The sequence below is a fragment of the Chrysemys picta genome, chromosome 4 (assembly GCF_011386835.1).
Source record: "Chrysemys picta bellii isolate R12L10 chromosome 4, ASM1138683v2, whole genome shotgun sequence".
Lineage (NCBI taxonomy): Eukaryota > Metazoa > Chordata > Testudines > Emydidae > Chrysemys > Chrysemys picta.
The window spans coordinates 4,974,196-4,994,929 of record NC_088794.1 but is presented as its reverse complement, the minus strand read 5'-3'; the positions used below and the strand labels follow the sequence as shown (position 1 = coordinate 4,994,929).

At 44.3% G+C, this 20,734-nt stretch overlaps 3 protein-coding genes across 3 annotated transcripts; all 3 read right to left on the bottom strand.

Moving 5' to 3' along the window:
• Positions 1-984: 984 nt before the first annotated feature.
• LOC101943348 (olfactory receptor 5AR1-like) lies at positions 985-1,923 on the bottom strand. Its single transcript, XM_005309756.3, has one exon. It carries the CDS (start codon positions 1,921-1,923, stop codon positions 985-987), a length of 939 nt encoding a protein of 312 aa, XP_005309813.2.
• A 7,386-nt stretch (positions 1,924-9,309) lies between these two features.
• LOC101943622 (olfactory receptor 8U9-like) lies at positions 9,310-10,263 on the bottom strand. The gene has a single exon (XM_065590983.1). It carries the CDS (start codon positions 10,261-10,263, stop codon positions 9,310-9,312), a length of 954 nt encoding a protein of 317 aa, XP_065447055.1.
• Positions 10,264-19,045: 8,782 nt separating this feature from the next.
• LOC101943893 (olfactory receptor 8U9-like) lies at positions 19,046-19,984 on the bottom strand. Its single transcript, XM_065595777.1, has one exon. The coding sequence runs from the start codon at positions 19,982-19,984 to the stop codon at positions 19,046-19,048; it is 939 nt and encodes a 312-aa protein (XP_065451849.1).
• Between the last annotated feature and the right edge of the window lie 750 nt (positions 19,985-20,734).

Below are 20,734 nucleotides of genomic sequence, written 5' to 3'. Positions count from 1 at the left end.
GAAAGATTTTACCTGAAGTTACCACCAGGGTGAGAAGTTAACATTTGCAGTTGATTTCTGAGTGTATTAAGCTTAGACTTGCATGTTTTGTTTTATTTTGCTTGGTGACTTACTTTGTTCTGTCTGATCCTACTTAAATCCTACTTTTATACTTAATATAATGACTTTTGTTGATTTGTAAACGCAGCATAAATAATTGTTACCTGGGGGGGCAAAAAGCTCTGAATATTTCTCTATCCGTGATATAGAGGGTGAACATTTATCATTTTACCCAGGATAAGCTTCATACAGAGTAAAATTACTTTATTTGGGGTTTAGATCCCATTGGGAACTGGGTTTCTGCGTGGTGGACACAGGTCTCCTGCTGAGCTGGTTTCAATCTAGAGCTGCAACTTTGGGGGCGTGACCCAGAGGCTGGGACTGTCTTGCAGCAGGCTAGCGTGTCTGGCTCAACAAGGCAGGGTTCTGGAAGCCCAGGCTGGCAGGGAAAATGGGCTCAGAGGTAATTTCAGCACATCAGGTGACAGTCCCAATGGGGGTGTCTGTGACGAAAATGGTCACACTCTGCACTTGGGTTTCCTGCATTTCCAGAAAGCATCCCAGCCCCTGGGTGCTGTGCTATTCCAGTCTGGGTTGCTCTCAATCTCTCCTTTCAAAGTTCTTCTACTGTGGTTAACTAACTAAATAACCATTGGAACACAGACGTGAAGTTGAGCATCTCACCCTCTAGGTTGGTGCACCTAGCTACCAGTCTCTAGAATCATTCTCTCTCTCTCTCTGTCCCTGTGATCCTTCCCATGTTCTCTGCACTGATCTCAGTTGGGGCCTGCAGACCTTGTTGCAATACAAACAAATTAATAATAATAACAATATAAACATGAGCAATACTACCATGGGCTCTGCGAAATTACATTGCAATGGGATGGAAATTGAATTCACCTGTTTCCACTCCCCATCACTAAACATGTAATGGGTATAACTGCTTCAAGAATTGGTTAGGAGTTTATTCATTGCTTTCCTCAGGGCGTTCTTCACCTCCGTGTTCCTCAGGCTGTAGATGAGGGGGTTCAACATGGGCATCACCAGCGTGTAAAACGCTGAAGCCACTATGTCTATGTCCATGGAATAGCTGGAGGGGGGACGTAAATACATGAAAAGTGGGATGCCATAAAACAGGACCACAGAGGTCAAGTGGAAAGAGCAGGTGGAGAAGGCTTTGTGCTGGCCCTTGGCAGAGCGGATCTGCAGGATGGTGGAGATGATATAGACATAGGAGAGGAGGACAGGCACAAAGCTGATCACCTGAATGCAGCAGGTGAAAGCAAAGATCACAATCTGATTGATGCGGGTGTCAGAACAGGAGATTGCCAGCAGTGGGGGGATGTCACAGAAGAAATGATTGATGATGTTGGAGCTGCAGAATGACAGCCGAAATGTAAGCCATGTGTGTATCATTGAATCCACCAACCCCACAGCATATACCCCAGCCACCAGCACTTTACAAAACTGCCTGGACATGGTGACCGTATAGAGCAGCGGGTTACAGATGGCCACATAACGGTCATACGCCATCACAGCCAGCAACAGGCACTCAACATCTGTAAAAACAATACAGAGATACAGTTGCACAGCGCAGGCAGTGTAAGAAATACTTTTCCTCTCAGCGAAGAAATTCAGAAGCATTTTAGGGAAAATTATTGAGGAAAAGCAGAGGTCACAGAAAGACAAATTCCTGAGGAAAAAGTACATGGGGATGTGGAGTTGGGGATCAATCGTGACTAACAAGATCATCCCCCCATTCCCCACCAGAGTGATACCATAAATCAGTAGGAACAGCACAAACAGGGGGACCTGCAGCTCCGGACGATCTGTCAGTCCTGAGAGAATGAACTCAGTCACCTCTGAGTGATTTCCCTTTTCCATCTCCTGTGAACAGAGCTCAGACAGCTACAGAGATGTGGGCAGGTGGATGGTGCGGAAAACCTGTCCCTTCTTTGTAATGAAGTAAGTGAAGATAAATGGAGATCAGTTTCTCAATGGACATCAGTACCTGCTCAGGGAAGGGCTTAGTCCACAGAGCCAGACGTTCACGACTGGTCATTCCAGGTTTTCGATAAAATACACACTGCGTAAATACAATGACACACAGGTTAATCATGCCCCACAGACGAAAACTCCTGTTCACGTATCTGAGCAGCAAGTAGTGACTTGTGGCTCTGCTGTAAGAGAATCAGGGTGAAAATTGTTTCAGTCTGAAGAGATTATTTATATGCTCAAAAAGGGGTGATACTAAAGGAGTCTCAATCTTCCTACCCTCTTTGGGCAAGGGGAGCTCTGTGGCTTGGCATGTCGGGTCGGGGTAAAGTTGCTTATTGTGCTAATTAAGCTTTTTAGCCTTTACTGTAGCCTGTATGAAAACCTAGAGACATAATGGAAAGCATTGGCTTCAGTGACTATGTAATCGCCTATTTTTTCCAAGCAAGGAGGTCACTCCTTTAGCTGAAGCGGTAGGAGTTGGGGCTGAGACTCTCAGTGCTTTAGGTCTTGAATTCAAAACCTGCTGATCCCCATGGTGTCTGCGTGTGTGTGTGTGACTGTAATTCCTGACAATCGCACGTACCTGCTGAGAAGAGAGAGAGCGACGTGGTGGCATTTCCCCATCAATAGAAACTGCCAGTTTGGAGAATTCAGGAAATTTTATACTGAGATGTGTGATCTATGGGACATGATTCCTGAAGCAACTGGGAATACCTGAGCTCAGAGAGCCATAACATCTAACAAATGTGTTCAGTGAACCAAAGCTACCTCGGTGTATTTTGTGCCCTGGGGATTAATTTGACCTACTCTTTCTTACTGTGTTATTAAATGATGCAATTTCTACAGCGTATGATGTTAGGGGTATATTTCATCCTGCTGTGCAAGTTGGGTACTGGGTAGAGCTGATCCACAAAGGGTTATTTTTTGTATGGAGACCGAAATTTTTTTGGTAAAAACTTAATATTTCGACTCACGGGGGTACCTCAGATACCACACACCACCAATCTCTTCCATGGGCCAGGCTCCCAGGCTGAACTACACCCCCCCCCCCATGATGCATGGTGGTCTCTCCTCTTGCTGTACTGTCCTAGAATTTCACCAGAGTCCCACAACCATGGTTTAGGGAGGAGGGGAGTTTGGTATTTTAATGGAAAGCTGATAATTTCCAGAGGAAAAATAATTTCATGGAAAAAATAGTTGAATGTAAAATCCAATTTCCCATCAAAAAAACTTCTCAAGAAAAATTTTCCACCAGCCTTAGCAACAAATTTGGAATCAAAGGAACAGAAAGTTAGATACAGGTGAAATGTACCAATTGTTTGCAGCTGTAGCTGATATCTTCTCAGTCATTCCTGGTTTCATAATCACCTAATTGTCTCAACCCCATAGGTGGAATGTAAAACCTCTAGCTATGTATAGCATGCCAATCACCATGGTATGCTTTGTCCTTCCCTTGCTAGGTTACTCCCCAAAGTAGGAAGGATAGGTTCACTTATTTTGCTGATGGAGACCACATGATGACCAGAGGAGCTCAGGAGGATGCCACAGCATGCTACGGACTTCTGTAGTTCACAAAACTATCCCTCTTGCACGCCTATTATCTGCACACAGAGCTCAGCTTTAAGATGCTAAATAAATCTACAAGTCAACTAGAAATAGTCATGCTCTCATCACAAATATTAATACAATGTTTTCTGATGATGTATGTGAAGTTATAAGATTACACTGAATTATGTTATTAATACATGTTCCAAACTGAGGCTGGCAAACTGGTCTGTCTTAAACAAAGAAATGTGTGCTCTGCTTAATTTTGTATCTAAACAGTAACCCGAGCCATCAAGCAGGAAGGGAAACAAAGGAAGCCCAAAAAGGTGAGGAAAAAGCAGAAGGGAACATCCTTCTACATGGACATTTCGTCTTCTGGTAACCAGGTAGAAATGTTTCTCAAAGGGGGGATAGGACTATAAAAAGAAGGGGTAGACATCCTAAGGCACCCCTCTCTCTCTCTCTTTTCCCTTTGATTCACTGCATCTGAAGGGATAAGGGAAGCAGCCCTTGGACTAGGGGAGGGGTCCTGACCTAAGAAGTTTAGTCAGTAAGACGGCTGAAAGCATGTGGTGAGGAAACTTTTGCTTTGAATTTCACATCATTTGTTAACTTAGGCACAAGTTGCATTCTAACTTTATTTTTCTTGTAACCATGTCAGACTTCTATGCCTCCTTATTTGCACTCACTTAAAATGTATCTTTGTAGTCAATAAACTTTGTTTTATTGTTTTATCTAATTCCGTGTGTTTAAATAGAAATGTCTGAGAGTTGCATGCATATTAGTGCTGATAAAGAAATAATGGACAATGTAACTTGTATTACCAAGCAAAATAAAATAAAACACGCAAGCCTATGCCTAATACAGTAAGCAAGTGATTACAGATGAAACCTCACCCTCAGAAATGTTCCAGTAAGCTTCTTTTACAGACTAGCCTCCTTCTAGTCTGGGTCCAGCAATCACTCACACCCCTGTAGTTACTGTCCTTTGTTCCAGTTTCTTTCAGGTATCTTTCGGGATGGAGAGGCTATCTCTTGAGCCAGCTGAAGACAAAATGGAGGGGTGTCTGAGGGATTTAAATAGACTTTTTCTTGTGGATGGACACCCCTCCCTCCCCCTGTGTAGAATCCCAGCTACAAGATGGAGTTTTGGAGTCACATGGGCAAGTCACATGTCCATGCATGACTCAGAACTTCCAGGTAGCAGCCATGGTTCACATGCTACCTTGAAAGTCCTCAAGTAGACTTCTTATGTGGATTGGAGCCTTCCAAGATCCATTGTCCATTAAGTGTTTCTTGACTGAGCACTTAACTTGCAAATTCCTTTCTAAAGAAGCTGCCCAAATGCCTTACTAAGGCTACTTAAAATCAAACCAGTACACAGCCAATATTCATAACTTCACATTCAAAACTGATCCATGCATACACATAGGTGAATAGATTCAGTAGATCATAACCTTTACAGAGATATGTTACATGGCATATGTAGCATAAAACATATTCCAGTTATGTCAGATATACATTCATGAGCATATTTCCATAAAGCCTTATGGGGTGCAACGTCACACTCATAACTCCTGAGTTCTCTGCTCCCTGTGACCTGGAGGTGCCTGGGGCAGTCGTCACGGAAAATGCCAAGGTCAGGGCAGGCTGCAAAAAGGAGGATATTCCCTAAACTGGTGGTTAACACTGAAGATCTCTGCAGCATCACTGCAGATGCTGTTACAAAATATCTCCGAGCATGCCAGCTCCTTCCCAATTATTCTTTTGTTAATTTTATTTATTTCTTATAATTTATAGTCCATGAAACAGAGTTTAGGAATAAAATTGCAAAACAATGTCGGGGGGAAAGAATAGGACAAGAACCGATGGACTTCAATTGCAGCAAGGGCAATTTAGGTTGGACATTAGGAAAAACATCCCAACAGTGAGGGTGATTAAGCACTGGAATAACTGCCCAGGAAGGTTGTAGAATCTCCACCATTGGAGATTTTTAAGAGCAGGTTAGACAAACACCTGTCAGGGATGGTCTAGATAATGTTTAGAACTGCCATGAGTGCAGGGGACTGGAAAAGATGACCTCTCGAGGTCCCTTCCAGTCCTACAATTCTATGATCTCACAAGGAGCCCTGCACTGGGAGGATGGGGGATGCTTGTCTGCTCTGCACTGGGCAGGGCAAGGAACATGCACCTGCCTACACAGGGCCGGCTCTAGGCACCAGTGCTCCAACTTTTTCTTCAACGGAGGCACTCCGGGCTTTTTTTTTTTTTTTTTACCTTGGGGCAGCAAAATACCCAGAGCCGGCCCTGACTGTACCCCTCACACACAGAGTGCCCACGGCACACAAAACACACACAGAGTGTCCACATCACACAAAACACACACACAGTGCCCACTGCGCACCAAACACACACGGACACAGACAGAGAAACCAATAGACACACACAGCCTGACACTGAGTTCAACCAGAATGCAGAATAATCTCTACTGGGAAGCTGGAATTTTTCCAACTAGCCTGAACAAAAAGGGGATTCTGCTGCCCTGGCAGGGAGATAGGACTGGATTTCCCAACTGGTCTTTTCCATCGGTAGCTTCTCTGAGGCCTGGTTTATGCTTAAAAATTAGATCAACAGAGCTCAGTCACACCGGGCGGGGAAACTTTTCACACCCTGTGCGAGGCAGTTAGCTTGTGCTGACACTCAGTGTAATTCTTCCATTGACCTAGCTACTGCCTCTCGGAGACGTGGATTAACTACATTGAAGGAAAAACCCTTCCATCAATGTGGAAAGCATCTACACTACGGCACTGCTGCACACCATAGCTGAGTCAATGTAATGGCTTTAGTATAAACATTCTCTGAATCGATGGGGGAGTTTTCCCCCTTCCTCTTAAAACTATTATTCTCTCCTTTTCCAGTCACTCTTCTCCCTCCCTTGGTAAAGCTCTTTCCTGCTTTTGATAGGTAAATATGTTCAGAAAAGTTAAAAATTCTCCTCTCAGGATTCAGAGTAACAGCCGTGTTAGTCTGTATCCGCAAAAAGAAGAACAGGAGTACTTGTGGCACCTTAGAGACTAACAAATTTATTAGAGCATAAGCTTTCGTGGACTACAGCCCACTTCTTCGGATCCGAAGAAGTGGGCTGTAGTCCACGAAAGCTTATGCTCTAATAAATTTGTTAGTCTCTAAGGTGCCACAAGTACTCCTGTTCTTCCTCTCAGGATAATTCTTTCCTTCCCCTCCCATGAATGGTTCACTGTCATTTCAATTAAAGACCAAAATGCTCTGAAACTGACTTGTTTGCCCATGACTTGGTGGCACCACTTTGATTTTCCTCCCTTCACTTACAATGAGTTGAGGACAGAAGCAGCATCTGCTCAGAACCCTAAAATCAGACTTAGAGATGAATTTTTCCCTGTTTGCTAACCCCACCCACATTACCCTTAAAACCTCTGGAGATGCTTCCTGGAATGACTTTGAGATTTTCTCCCTGGAGCATCTTTGCTCCCAGCACAAGAGGTGTGCACAGCACATGCTATTAATGTTGTTGCCATGTCTTTCCTTGTGGAAATGGAACACAGAGGGCCAGAGCAGCAGCTGGTCTGGATCGCTGTCTCGCCCCTGAGATCTTTTGAATATGATACGAAACTGAGGTGACTGTATTCCACTTCACGTGTTGGTCACCTCTCAAAAAGTCTCTTTAAGTAATTTCCCTGCATTGGGACATACGAGTATCTAGAAATGGGTGAATTTCTTTGGACTAATATTTTATTGTAAAAAACAGTGCTGTTGGGGTTGACCTGAAACTATTCACAGATGGGTTACAAAGTCTCCTAATTGCCTTGTCCCAAAAGAATGTGTGTGGGGGAGGAGGATTTAGGTGCTGGTCGCAAAGCGGCCACCAGTAGGAGGTGGTGGTGCTCCCTCTTTTGTAATTTTTAGCCCAATAGTTCGGGTTTTCAACTGTGAGGTGGGAGATCCAGGTTCAATTCCCCCTTCTGTCCCATGCTGGTCAGAGGTACATTTGGGTTTCCTGCATTTCCAGGAAGCATCCCAGCCACTGAGTGATGTACTATTCCAGTTTGGGTTCCTCTCGATCTCTCCTTTCAAAGTTGTTCTATGGTGGATAACAAATTAAATAACCCTTGGAACAGGGACATGAAGTTGAGCATGTGGGTGCCCCAAACTACCACTCTATAGAGTCATTCTCTCTTTCTGGTCCTATGATTCTTCCTGTGCTTTATCCACAATCCTAAGTTGATGGGAGAGGACTCACTTGTTGAAGTCTGTACTCCACCTCCCTCAGAGACTATGTTCCACCATGGATCTTTCTCAGGGCTGGGCTACAGTAACGCTGTTGGATGATCTATGTTACACAACTTCAGTTACATAATTCTCCCATTGACATAGCACGGTGTGGACACCGCTGTAAATCAGACTAACTTAGTCAACTTGAAGTAGCATAACTGAGATCAATTTACAGCAGTAGCGTAGACCAGTCCTGAGAACTATCCAGGACAGAACATAGCCCAGTCGCCAGGGCACTGACCGGCAATGTGGGAGACCCACTTTCAAATGGCTTCTCCCCATCAGACAGAGGGGAGATTGACCTGGATCTCCCACATCCCACGGGAGTGATCTAATCACTTGTTTAAAGTCTACGAGGGAAGCAGCGCCATTACCGCCTCTTCCATTCCTATCCATTTTGTCACTGTGGCCCTGCATTGTCTTTGCTTTTACATTGAAAAGTATCCAGGAAGGAAAGGAGATGTTCCATTTCTGGTCATGCTAAATATTTCCTTTGACTCAAAAGGAAATTTTGTCAATATTTTCAACTTGCCAAACATTTAGGGAATTTTCAGATTTGAATCAGGTGGAACTGAATTTGTTTTTCATTTTTTTGTAAACACCCATGAACTCAAAAATCAACTATTGCCCCAGCTCTATCCATTTCTCACTCACCATAACCCAATTTGTACAATTTCCCAAATCCCTATCCTTCACAGTCCATAATATTTTCCAGAAGAACTAAGAGTAAGACCTCATAGCTGATGTGGTATAAACATCTAGTGTCTGATATGACTTTTTCTTTCTGTTTAATTCATATGGTTGAGAAAACTCACCCTCTCCATATTATTTTATATTCAGTTCAGTGCAGATTCTCACATAGGACGCACACACACCATGCTCTCTTTTAGAAATGTTACCCTTGTACTTACTTCTTTTGTTGCTCCCTTAACTTAAAATAAAGGCCATTGTGATGGAAATCACCTTTCTCCTCCACATGCATGGATACAAACCAGTACACAGTCTCTACAACAACCCCACAGAAGACATATAGGGCTGCAGAGTATCAGGAGGGTGTGCAAACTCCCTTTTGTTCAGTCATAGAAATCCCACACTTCATACTTGCAACTGCATAACGAAACCAAACCCACGACAAAGCAGAGGGAGATAGATTTGATGCCCCCCCTCTTCTTTCCCACTACAAATAGCTCTGTGCTTTCAAAGCACATCACATATATTCAAACATGTGAAACAGGTGCCTCCTGGAATTTTACTGGGGTAATAGCCTAATAAAGCCCCGATCTTAGTTGGGGCCTGCAGGCCTTGTTGGAATACAAACAAATTAATAATAATAACAATAATGAACAATATTACCATGGGCTCTGTGAAATTACATTGCAATGGGCTTGGAATTGAATTCACCTGTTTCTACTCCCCATCACTAAACCAGCACTGAGTGAAAATTGGTTAGGAGTTTCTTCATTGCTTTCCTCAGGGCGTCCTTCACCTCCATGTTCCTCAGGCTATATACTAGGGGGTTCAACATGGGGATCACCAGCGTGTAAAACACTGAGGCCACTTTGTCTGTGTCCATGGAATAGCTTAAGGTGGGACGTAAATACATGAAAAGGAGAGTGCAAAAAAACAGGACCACCGCGGTCAAGTGGAAAGTGCAGGTGGAGAAGGCTTTGCGCCGGCCCTCGACAAAGCGGATCTGCAGGATGGTGGAGGTGATATAGACATAGGAAAGTAGGACAGTCACAAGGCTGCCCACTCCAGTGCAGCACATGATAGCAAACATCAGAATCTCATTGATGCGGGTGTCAGAACAGGAGAGCGCCAGCAGTGGGGGGATGTCACAGAAGAAATGATCGATGATGTTGGAGCTGCAGAATGACAGCCGAAATGTAAAACACGTTTGTATCATTGAATCCACCAACCCCACAGCGTACACCCCAGCCACCAGCTGGTTACAAAGCTGCCTGGACATGGTGACCGTATAGAGCAGCGGGTTACAGATGGCCACATAACGGTCATACGCCATCACAGCCAGCAAGAAGCACTCAACATCTGCAAAAAGGACAGAGAGATACAGTTGCACAGCGCAGGCAGTGTAAGAAATGCTTTTCCTCTCGGCTAAGAAATTTTGCAGCATCTTAGGGGAAATTATCGAGGAATAGCAGAGGTCACAGAAAGACAAATTACTGAGGAAAAAGTACATGGGGGTGTGGAGTCGGGGGTCAATCCTGATTAACAAGAATATCCCCCCATTCCCCACCAGGGTGATACCATAAATCAGTAGGAACACCCCAAACAGTGGGACCTGCAGCTCCGGACGATCTGTCAATCCTGAGAGAATGAATTCAGTCGCCTCCGAGTGATTTCCCTTTTCCATCTCCTCTGAACAGAGATCAGGCAGCTACAGAGATGTGGGCAGGTGGATGGTGCGGAAAACCTGTCTCTTGTCTGTAATGAAGTAAGTGAAGATAAATGGAGATCAGTTTCTTAATGGACATCAGTACCCGCTCAGGGAAGGGCTTAATCCACAAGCCAGATGTTCACAGTTGGTCATTCCAGGTGTTCGATAACATGCACACATTATGCAAATACAATGACATGGAGGTTAATCATGCCCCACACACAAACACTCCTGTTCACTAATCTGAACAAAAAACAGTGACTTGTGACTGTCCTGTGAGAGAATCAGTCTGAAGAGATTATTCCTTAGCTAAAGAAGGGGTGAGAGTAAAGGAATCTCAATCTTTCTAATCTCTTTGGGCAAGGGGAGCTCTGTGGCTTGGCAGGTCGGTTTGGGGTAAACTTGCTTACTGTGCTAAATGAGGTTTTTGGCATTTACTTTAGCCTGTATGAAAACCTATAGACATAATGGAAAGCACTGGTTTCAGTGACTATGTAATTGCCTATTTTTTCCAAGCAAGGAGGTCGCTCCTTTAGCTGAAGGGGTAGGAGTTGGGGCTGAGGCTTTTAGTGCTGGAGGTCTTGAATTCAATACCTGCTGATCACTATGATGTCTGCATGTGTGTGTGTGACTGTAATTCAGGATATTAGCACGTACCTGCTGAGAAGAGAGAGATGTGGTGGCGTTTCCCCAGCGACAGAATTGCCAGTTTGGAGCATTTGGGAAGTTTTATACTGAGATGTTTGATCTGTGGGACATGATCCCTGAAGCAACTGGGAATACCTGAGCTCTGAGAGCCATAACACCTAATTAATGCATTCAGTGAAACAAAGCCACCCTCGGTGTAATTCATGCCCTGGGGATTAATTAGTCCCACTCTTTCCTACTGTGTTATTACATGATGCAATTTCTACCAGAGTTACAGAGTATGAGGTTAGGGGTATATTTCATCCTGGTGTTTTCAGTGCAAGCCGGGTACTGCGTAGAGCTGATCCACAAAGGAGGTTTGTTTGTGGAGACCATTTTTTGCTTGGAAATACCACAGGGGTGCATCAGATACCACACAGCACCAATCTCTTCCACGTCCCAGGCTCCCAGGCTGGACAACATCCCTCATGATGCATTATTGTCTCTCCTCTTACTGAACTGCCCTGGAACATCACCAGCATCCCACAGCCATGGTTTAGGGAGGAGGGGAGTTTGGTATTTTGAAAGGAAAGGTTATAATTTCCAGGGAAAAGATAATTTCATGGAAAAGCTAATTTCCCATCAAAAAAACTTCTCAAGAAAAATTTTCCCCCAGCCTTAGCAACAAATTTGTAATCAAGGAACAGAAAGTTAGATACAGGTGAAACATACTAATTGTTTGCAGCTGTAGCTGATATCGTCTCAGTCATTCCTGATTTCAGAATCACCTCATTGTCCCGGCCCCAATAGGTGGAATGTAAAACCTGTAAGACATGTAAGAGTACTCCAGATTTTCTAGCTATTTATACCATGCCAATCACCATGGTATCATACGTCCTTCCCTTGCTAGGTCACTCCCCAAAGTAGAAAGGATAGGTTCAATCATTGTGCATGATGGAGACCACATGATGACCAGAGGAGCTCAGGAGGAGACCACAGCATGCTACTGGACTTCTGCAGTTCACAAAACTATTCCTCTTGCATGCATATTATCTGCACACAGAGTTCAGCTTTAAGATGCTAAATAAATCTATGAGTCAATTAGAAATAGCCATGCTCTCATTGTAAATATTAATACAATATTTTTGATAATGTACAGTAACTCTCCACTTAATGTCCTCTTGCTTAATGTTGTTTCGATCTTACGTCCCTGCTCCATTACAGAATGTGCTCGTTTAAAGTTGTGTAATGCTCTCCTATAATGTCATTTGGCTGCCTGCTATGTCCACAGCTAGCAGCCCCACTATCAGCTCCCCTATGCCCTCCCAGTACCTCCCGCTGGCGGATGCGACAGATCAGCGCCTTTGACCCGCTTCTCCCCACCTCGTGCCCATGGCCATCAGCAGGTTTGCAGCATTCAGGAGGCAGGGGAAGGATCAAGAAGGCAGCGTGCAGAGTAAATTGGGAGGGGGGGGAGAAGAGGCGGGTTAAGGGTGGGGTGTTGGGGCAAGGGGTGGAATGGGCAGGGCGAGTCTTGAGCCCCCCGCCCCTGGGGCTTCCACAGTAGGGAAAGCTGCCGCTGCTGCTGTGCAATGTGCTTCTCCTACGTATGGCATCTTCACCCTCCTTTCCTGCCCCATTGTCTGCAATGCCACTGGGCTGTGCCTGTGTGGGGTAAGGTGGGGGCACCTCCCATTGCTTCATACTCAGCAACGATGTCCCCAACGCTTCATACTCAGCAATAATGATTGTAGTATTAAATTGTTTCTTTAATAGTGTTTTAAAAACTTATACCTGTATTAAATTGCTTGTTTAAAATTATTTAAAATGTGTATAATGCCTTTTGTCTGTCAAAAAAAATTTCCCTGGAACCTAACCCCCCCATTTACATTAATTCTTATGGAGCAATTGGATTCGCTTAACATCGTTTCACTTAAAGTCGCATTTTTCAGGAACATAACTACAACCTTAAGTGAGGGGCTCCTGGATGTGAAGTTATAAAATTACAATGTATCAGGTTATTACTATGTGTTCCAGACTCAGGCTGGCAAACGGCTCTGTCTTACAAATAAATGTGTGCGCTGCTTAATTTTGTATCTAAACAGTAACGAGAGTCATCAAGCAGGAAGGGAAACAAAGGAAGCCCCAAAAGGTGAGGAAAAAGCAGCAGGGAACATCCTTCTACATAGACATTTTGTCTTCCGGTAACCAGGTGGAAATGGTCTCAAAGGGGGGATAGGACTATAAAAAGAGGGGGTAGACATCCCAAGGCACCGCTCTCTCTCTCTCTGCCTCTGTTCATTGATTCACTGCATCTGAAGGGATAAAGGAAGGAGTCCTTGGACTTGGAGAGGGGTCCTGACCTAAGAAGTTTGGTCAGTAAGACGGCTGAAAGCATGTCAAGAGGAAACTTTTGCTTTGAATTTCACATCATTTGTTAACTTAGGCACAAGTTTTTCTTGTAACCATGTCTGACTTCTATGCCTCGTTATCTGCACTCACTTAAAATCTATCTTTGTAGTCAAACCACTTTGTTTTATTGTTTTATCTAAACCAATGTGTTTAAATAGACGTGTCTGAGAAACTAAGTTGCATGCATGTTAGTGCTGTTAAAGAAATAATGGACAATGCAACTTCTATGGTAGAGGAGAGGACTGGGCAGCACAGGACGTGACCCAACTATTCCTGGCCAGGCTGCAGTTACAAACACATGCTCAGGGTGTGATTTGCCTGCTAGACGGTTGTTTGTGAGTGACCCACGTGGAAGCCACTTCAGCAAGGTATTGCCAGGTTGCAGTCAGATGTGACACAGCTGCTGATTAGTCTGGGTTGGACCCTGGTATGTCACAGCCACCAACCTAGAAACTATCCCAGTAACACCAAAGTTGTGGTGCTGATTGACAGTAGTGTCCGATTGACATGAAACGGTGAGGTCACCACAGGGATGGGCCCATGCACTGATCCATGGCTGTAGATGCAGAAGGACATTGTGGTCATCACTTCCCCCAAGGCGATCCTTGGCAGGCCGAGAGATGACTCTTCTCTTCTTCACTATGGTAGCAGAAATTATCCCCCATGGGTGTGCAGGCTTGGCTGGTATTATCTGTGCATTGTAGGGTTGATTGTATTAGGAGGAAAAATTGATGACCCATATAATCCGTGGGGGAGGAGTCACAAAGAATGTACGCCAAGTCCTGTTTCCCTGAACACCAGTAAAAACAACCAACAGCCAGCAATCTCTGTATTCAGAAACTCCGAAGTCTTTCACCCCAGGTCGGTGCCCAGGAAACACTATGCCCCTACTTCCTCTAGGAGACATGCTCATAAATCCTTCTCCCTGCCTCCTCTGACCCGGAGGTGCCTGGTGCAGTCCTCGGTGAAAATGCAAGGTCAGGGCAGGCTGAAAAAGGAGGTTATTAACACTGAAGATCTCTGCAACATCTCTGCATATACTGCTACAAAATAATTCCGATCATGCCAGCTCCCTCCTGATTCTTTTGATAATTTTATTTATTTCCTATAACTTATACTCCATGAAACAGAGTGTCATGTTGCACCCCATAATCCTGTAGAGAAATATGCGTATCAATGTAGACATAACTGGAATATGTTTTATGTCAGATAGGCCATGTAACATATCTCTGCAAAGTATATGATCTTCTGGATATATTCACCCTATTTAGTTGCATATATCATTTTTCCATTCAATGTTATGAATATTGGCTAGGTACTTGTTTGTTTTTAAGTAGTCTGAGTGAAGCAGTTAGTCAGATTCTTGAGAAAAGACTATTTTCAGTAACTGCCCAGTCAAGAAACACTTAAGCAAACAATGAACTTTGAGAGACGCCAATCCACATCTGAGCTTTCCTGCGAATGTGGTGTCTACCTGTTAGGAACTGAGTCATGCATGGACATGTGATTTACCCATGTGACTCCAAAACTCCATCTTGGACCTGGATTATGCATAGGAGATGGAAGGGGTTTCCATCCACAAGAGAGAATCTATATAAGCCCCTAGGAAACCCCTCCATTTTGTCTTCAGCTGGCACCCCAAAGAGATGCCTGAAAGAAACTTGAACAAAGGACAGTAACTACAGAGATATGAGTGACTGCTGGACCCAGACTAAGAGGAAGTCTAGTCCATAAAAGTGGTTTATTGGAATATCTCTGAGGATGACATTTACCTGCATTATTTTTTACTGTGTTAGGCTTAGACTTGCGTGTTTTATTTTATTTTGTTGGGTAATTTACTTTGTTCTGTTTTTTATTACTTGGAACCACTTAAATCCTACTTTTTGTATTTCATAAAATCACTTTTTACTTATTAATTAATGCAGAGTATGTAGTAATACCTGGGGGGGGGGCAAACAGCTGTGCATCTCTATCAGTGTTATAGGGGGTGAACAATTTATGAGTTTAAACAGTGTAACCTTTATACAGAGTAAAATGGATGTATTAGAGGTTTGGACCCCATTGGGAGTTGGGCATCTCAGTGCTGGGGACAGGAGCACTTCTTAAGCTGTTTTCAGCTCGTGGGGGACATGGTACAGACCTGGATCTTTGTTTGTAGCAGGCAAGTGTGTCTGGCTCAAACAAGGTAAAGTACTGAAGTCCCAAGCTGGCAGGGAAAACAGGCTCGGAGGTAGTCTCATCACATCGGGTGGCAGTCCCAAAGAGGTTTCTGTGACCCAAGCCATCACATAGAGTTTAGGAATAAAATTCCAAAACAGTGTCTGTTGTGGGGAGGATAGGACAAGAACCAATGGACTTCAATTATAGCAAGGGAGGTTTAGGTTGGACTTTAGGAAAAACTTCCTAAATGTCTGTGCAGTTAAGCACTGGAATAAATTGCCTAGGGAGGTTGTGGAATCTCCAGCACTGTAGATTTTTAAGAGCATGTTGGACAAACACCTGTCAGGGATGGTCTAGATAATACCTAGTCCTGTCATGAGCACAGGGGACTGGACTAGATGGGCTCCCGAGGTCCCTTCCAGTCCTATGATTCTATGACCTCACAAGGAGCCCTGCACTGGCAGGAGGGGGGACACCAGCCTGAGCACTAGGGAGGGCAAGGGACACACACCTGCCTAGACTTGACATTCAGCTCCACTGTACCCCGCACCATATGCACACACAGAGTGCCCACTGCACACCAAACACACATACACACAGTGCCCACTACACACACACAGCCTGACACTGAGCTCAGTCAGAATGCAGAATAATCTCTACTGGGAAGCTGGGACAGCTGGCATATTTCCAACTAGCCTGAACAAAAAGAACCGACGGGGATTCTGCTGCCCTGGCAGGGAGATAGGACTGGATTTCCCAATTGGTCTTTTCCATCAGCAGCTTCTCTGAGGCCTGGTTTATGCTTAAAGAATAGAACAACAGAGCTCTGTCGAATGGCGGGAGGGAGGACTTTTCACACCCTGTGCGAAGCAGTTAGCCTGTACTGATCCTCTGTGTAATTCTTCCATTGACCGAGCTACTGCCTATCGGAGAAGTGGATTAATTACATCAAAGGGAAAACTCTTCCATCAATGTGGAAACAATCCACAACATGGCGCTGCTGCAGACCATAGCTAATGTTAATGTAATGGCCTTAGACATTCCCTGAATTGGTGGGGGAGTTTTCCCCCTTCCTCTTAAAACTATTTTTCTCTCCTTTTCCATCACTCTTCTCCCTCACTTGATAAAGCTCTTTCCTTCTTTTGGTAGGTAAACATGTTCAGAAAAGTTGAAATTTCTCCTCTCAGGAGAATTCCTTCCTTGCCCTCCCATGAGTGGCTCACTGTCATTTCAATTAAAGGCCGAAATTCTCTGAAACTGACTTGTTTACCCATGACTTGGTGACACCTCTTTGTTTTTCCTCCCTTCACTTACAATGAGTTGAGGACGGAAGAAGCATCTTCTCAGAACCCTAAAATCAGAACCGTAAAATCAGAGTTGAATCTTTCCCTGTTTGCTAACCACACCAACATTACCCTTAATATCTTTGTAGCTGCATCCTTGGGTGGCACAGGCTAAATTTGGCTTTGTTAACCTTGAGATTTGCTCCCTGGAGCATCTTTGTTCCCAGGACAATAGGTGTGCACAGCACATTCAGGTAACGTTGTTACCATGTGTTTCCTTGTGGAAATAAAACACAGAGGTCCATAGCATCAGCCAGTCTGTATCGCTGTCTCTCCCGTGAGGACATTTTAAAATTATACAAAACTGGGGCGAATGTATTCCACTTTATTTGTCTGTCACCTATCCAAAGATCTCTTTAAGAAATTTTCCAGCATTGGGACAAAAAGGTATCTAGAAATGTGTGAATTTCTTCTGGACTAATAAATTATTGTCAAAAACAATACCGTTTGGAATGACCTGAAACTATACACAAATGTGTTACAAATACTCTTAATAACTTTATTCCAAAACAATGTGTGTGCGGGGGGAGGATTAGGTGCCGATTGCAACGCAACCACCGTAGAAAGTGGTGGTGGTCTGTCCCGTTGTAATTTTTAGCCCAGTAGTTGGGGTGTTCACATGTGACATGGTAGATCCAGGCTCAGTTCCCCCTTCTGTCCAGTGCTGGGCAAAGCTGTGTGTGACACTGCACTCCATATGCTTTATGAAAATATGCTTATGAATATAACATAATTGGAATATGCTTTATGTTAAGTGCCCCCTGTAACATATCATTGTAAAGCCCATAATCTACTAAGTGTGTTCATCCTATTTGTTTACATGGACTATTTCAGTGTCTGAAATTAGGAGAATAAGATAAAAACTTGTATTACTGATGTAGACATATTAAGTGGAGGCCATTAAGGGTGCTTCAGAATCACTGAACTGTGAATGGCTCTGTTTACCTGCAAGCCTTTCAGGCTATGTGTGGGCCAACCCAGGAAGAATGGATACTGGGGTCTTACAGTGACAAGTGACCATGTCACCTGATACTGAAATCCATCTTCAAACAAAGGTTTCCCACCTTAGGGAAGGTCTATATCAAGTTGGGAAGCAAACAATGAGTGTCTTCAGCTTCCATAAGAGAGGCCGCCCCACCCCACAGAGATACCTGCAAGCACCTGGAAGAAAAAGGACTGTAACCACAGGGGTGGGTGAGAACAGGCTGGACCCAGGTCAGAAAAGGTATCTGTCCTGAGAAAGATTTTACCTGAAGTAAGAACTAGGGTGAGAAGTTAACATTTGCAGTTGATTTCTGGGTGTATTAAGCTTAGACTTGCATGTTTTGTTTTATTTTGCTTGGTGACTTACTTTGTTCTGTCTGTTCCTACTTAAATCCTACTTTTATCCTTAATATAATCACTTTTGTTGATTTGTAAACGCAGCATAAATAATTGTTACCTGGGGGGGCAAAAGCTCTGAATATCTCTCTATCTGTGATATAGAGGGTGAACATTTATCATTTTACCCAGGATAAGCTTCATACAGAGTAAAATTACTCTATTTGGGGTTAGATCCCATTGGGAGCTGGGTGTCTGCGTGCTGGAGACAGGTATCCTGCTGAGCTGGTTTCAGTCTAGATCTGCAGCTCTGGGGTCGTGGCCAAGACCCTGGGTCTGTGTTGCAGCAGGCTAGCATGTCTGGCGCAACAAGGCAGGGTTCTGGAGGTCCAGGCTGGCAGGGAAAATGGGCTCAGAGTTAATTTCAGCACATCAGGTGACAGTCCCAATGGGGGTTTCTGTAACTGAAATGGTCACACTCTGCACTTGGGTTTCCTACATTTCCAGAAAGTATCCCAGCCCCTGAGTGCTGTGCTATTCCAGTCTGGGTTGTTTTCAATCTCTCCTTTCAAAGTTGTTCTACTGTGGATAACTAATTAAATAACCCTTGGAACACAGAGGTGAAGTTGAGCATCTCACCCTCTAGGTTGGTGCTCCTAGCTAACAGTCTATAGAATCGTTATCTCTTTCTGGCCCTGCGATGCTTTCAGTGTTTTGTCCACTGATCTCAGTTGGGGCCTGCAGACCTTGTTACAATACAAACAAATTAATAATAATAACAATAGAATAAGGAACAATACTACCATAGGCTCTGCGAAATTACATTGCAATGGGATGTGAATTGAATTCACCCATTTCCACTCGCCACCACTAAACGAGTACTGAGTTTAGCAGCTTCAAGAATTGGTTAGGAGTTTATTCATTGCTTTCCTCGCGGCATCCTTCACCTCCGTGTTCCTCAGGCTGTAGATGAGGGGGTTCAACATGGGGATCACCAGTGTGTAAAACACTGAGGCCACTTTATCTGTGTCCATGGAATAGCTGGAGGGGGGACGTAAATACATGAAAAGTTGGATGCCATAAAACAGGACCACAGAGGTCAAGTGGAAAGAACAGGTGGAGAAGGCTTTGCGCTGGCCCTCGGCAGAGCGGATCTGCAGGATGGTCGAGATGATATAGACATAGGAGAGGAGGACAGGCACAAAGCTGATCACCTGAATGCAGCATGTGAAAGCAAAGATCACAATCTGATTGATGCGGGTGTCAGAACAGGAGATTGCCAGCAGTGGGGGGATGTCACAGAAGAAATGATTGATGATGTTGGAGCTGCAGAATGACAGCCGAAATGTAAGCCACGTGTGTATCATTGAATCCACCACCCCCACAGCGTACACCCCAGCCACTAACTGGTTACAAAGCTGTCTGGACATGGTGACCCTATAGAGCAGTGGGTTACAGATGGCCACATAACGGTCATACGCCATCACAACCAGCAACAGGCACACAGCATCTGCAAAAATGATACAGAGATACAGTTGCACAGCGCAGGCAGTGAAAGAAATACTTTTCCTCTCAGCTAAGAAATTCAGCAGCATCTTAGGGGAAATTAACGAGGAAAAGCAGAGGTCACAGAAAGACAAATTACTGAGGAAATAGTACATGGGGGTGTGGAGTCGGGGATCAGTCATGATTAACATGATCATCCCTCCATTGCCCAGCAGGGTGATACCATAAATCAGTAGGAACAGCACAAACAGGGGGACCTGCAGCTCCGGACGATCTGTCAGTCCTGAGAGAATGAACTCAGTCGCCTCCGAGTGATTTCCCTTTTCCATCTCCTGTGAACAGAGATCAGGCAGCTACAGAGATGGGAATAGGTGGATGATTCGGAAAACCTGTCTCTTCTCTGTGATGAAGTAAGTGAAAATAAACAGAGATCAGTTTCTGAATGGACAACAGTACCCGCTCAGGGAAGGGCTTATTCCAGAGAGCCAGATGTTCACAGCTGGTCATTCCAGTTCTTTGATAAAATAGACACTGCGTAAATGCAATGACACACAGGTTAATCTTGCCTGACAGATGAACACTCCTGTTCACTTATCTCAGCAGCAAGTAGTGACTTGTGACTCTGCTGTAAGAGAATCAGGGTGAAAATTGTTTAAGTGTGAAGAGATTATTTGTAAGCTCAAAAAGCGGTGAGAGTAAAGGAGTCCCAATCTTTCTACCATTTTGGGGGAAGGGGAGCTCTGTGGCTTGGCAGGTCGGTTTGGGGTAAAGTTGCTTATTGTGCTAATTAAGCTTTTTAGCATTTACGGTAGCCTGTATGAAAACCCAGAGATATAGTGGAAAGCACTGGCTTCAGTGACTATGTAATTGCCTATTTTTTCCAACCCAGGAGGTCGCTCCGTTAGATGAAGGGGTAGGAGTTGGGGCTGAGGCTTTTAGTGCTGGAGGTCTTGAATTCAATACCTGCTGATCACCAAATGTCTGTGTGTGTGTGTGACTGTAATTCAGAACAATCGCACGTACCTGCTGAGAAGAGAGAGAGAGATGTGGTGGCATTTCCCAATCAATAGAAACTGCCA

Coding starts and splice junctions, on each gene's coding strand:
- LOC101943348 (XM_005309756.3), bottom strand. CDS start 1,923: ATGGAAAAGGGAAATCACTCAGAGGTGACTGAGTTCATTCTCTCAGGA.
- LOC101943622 (XM_065590983.1), bottom strand. CDS start 10,263: ATGGAAAAGGGAAATCACTCGGAGGCGACTGAATTCATTCTCTCAGGA.
- LOC101943893 (XM_065595777.1), bottom strand. CDS start 19,984: ATGGAAAAGGGAAATCACTCGGAGGCGACTGAGTTCATTCTCTCAGGA.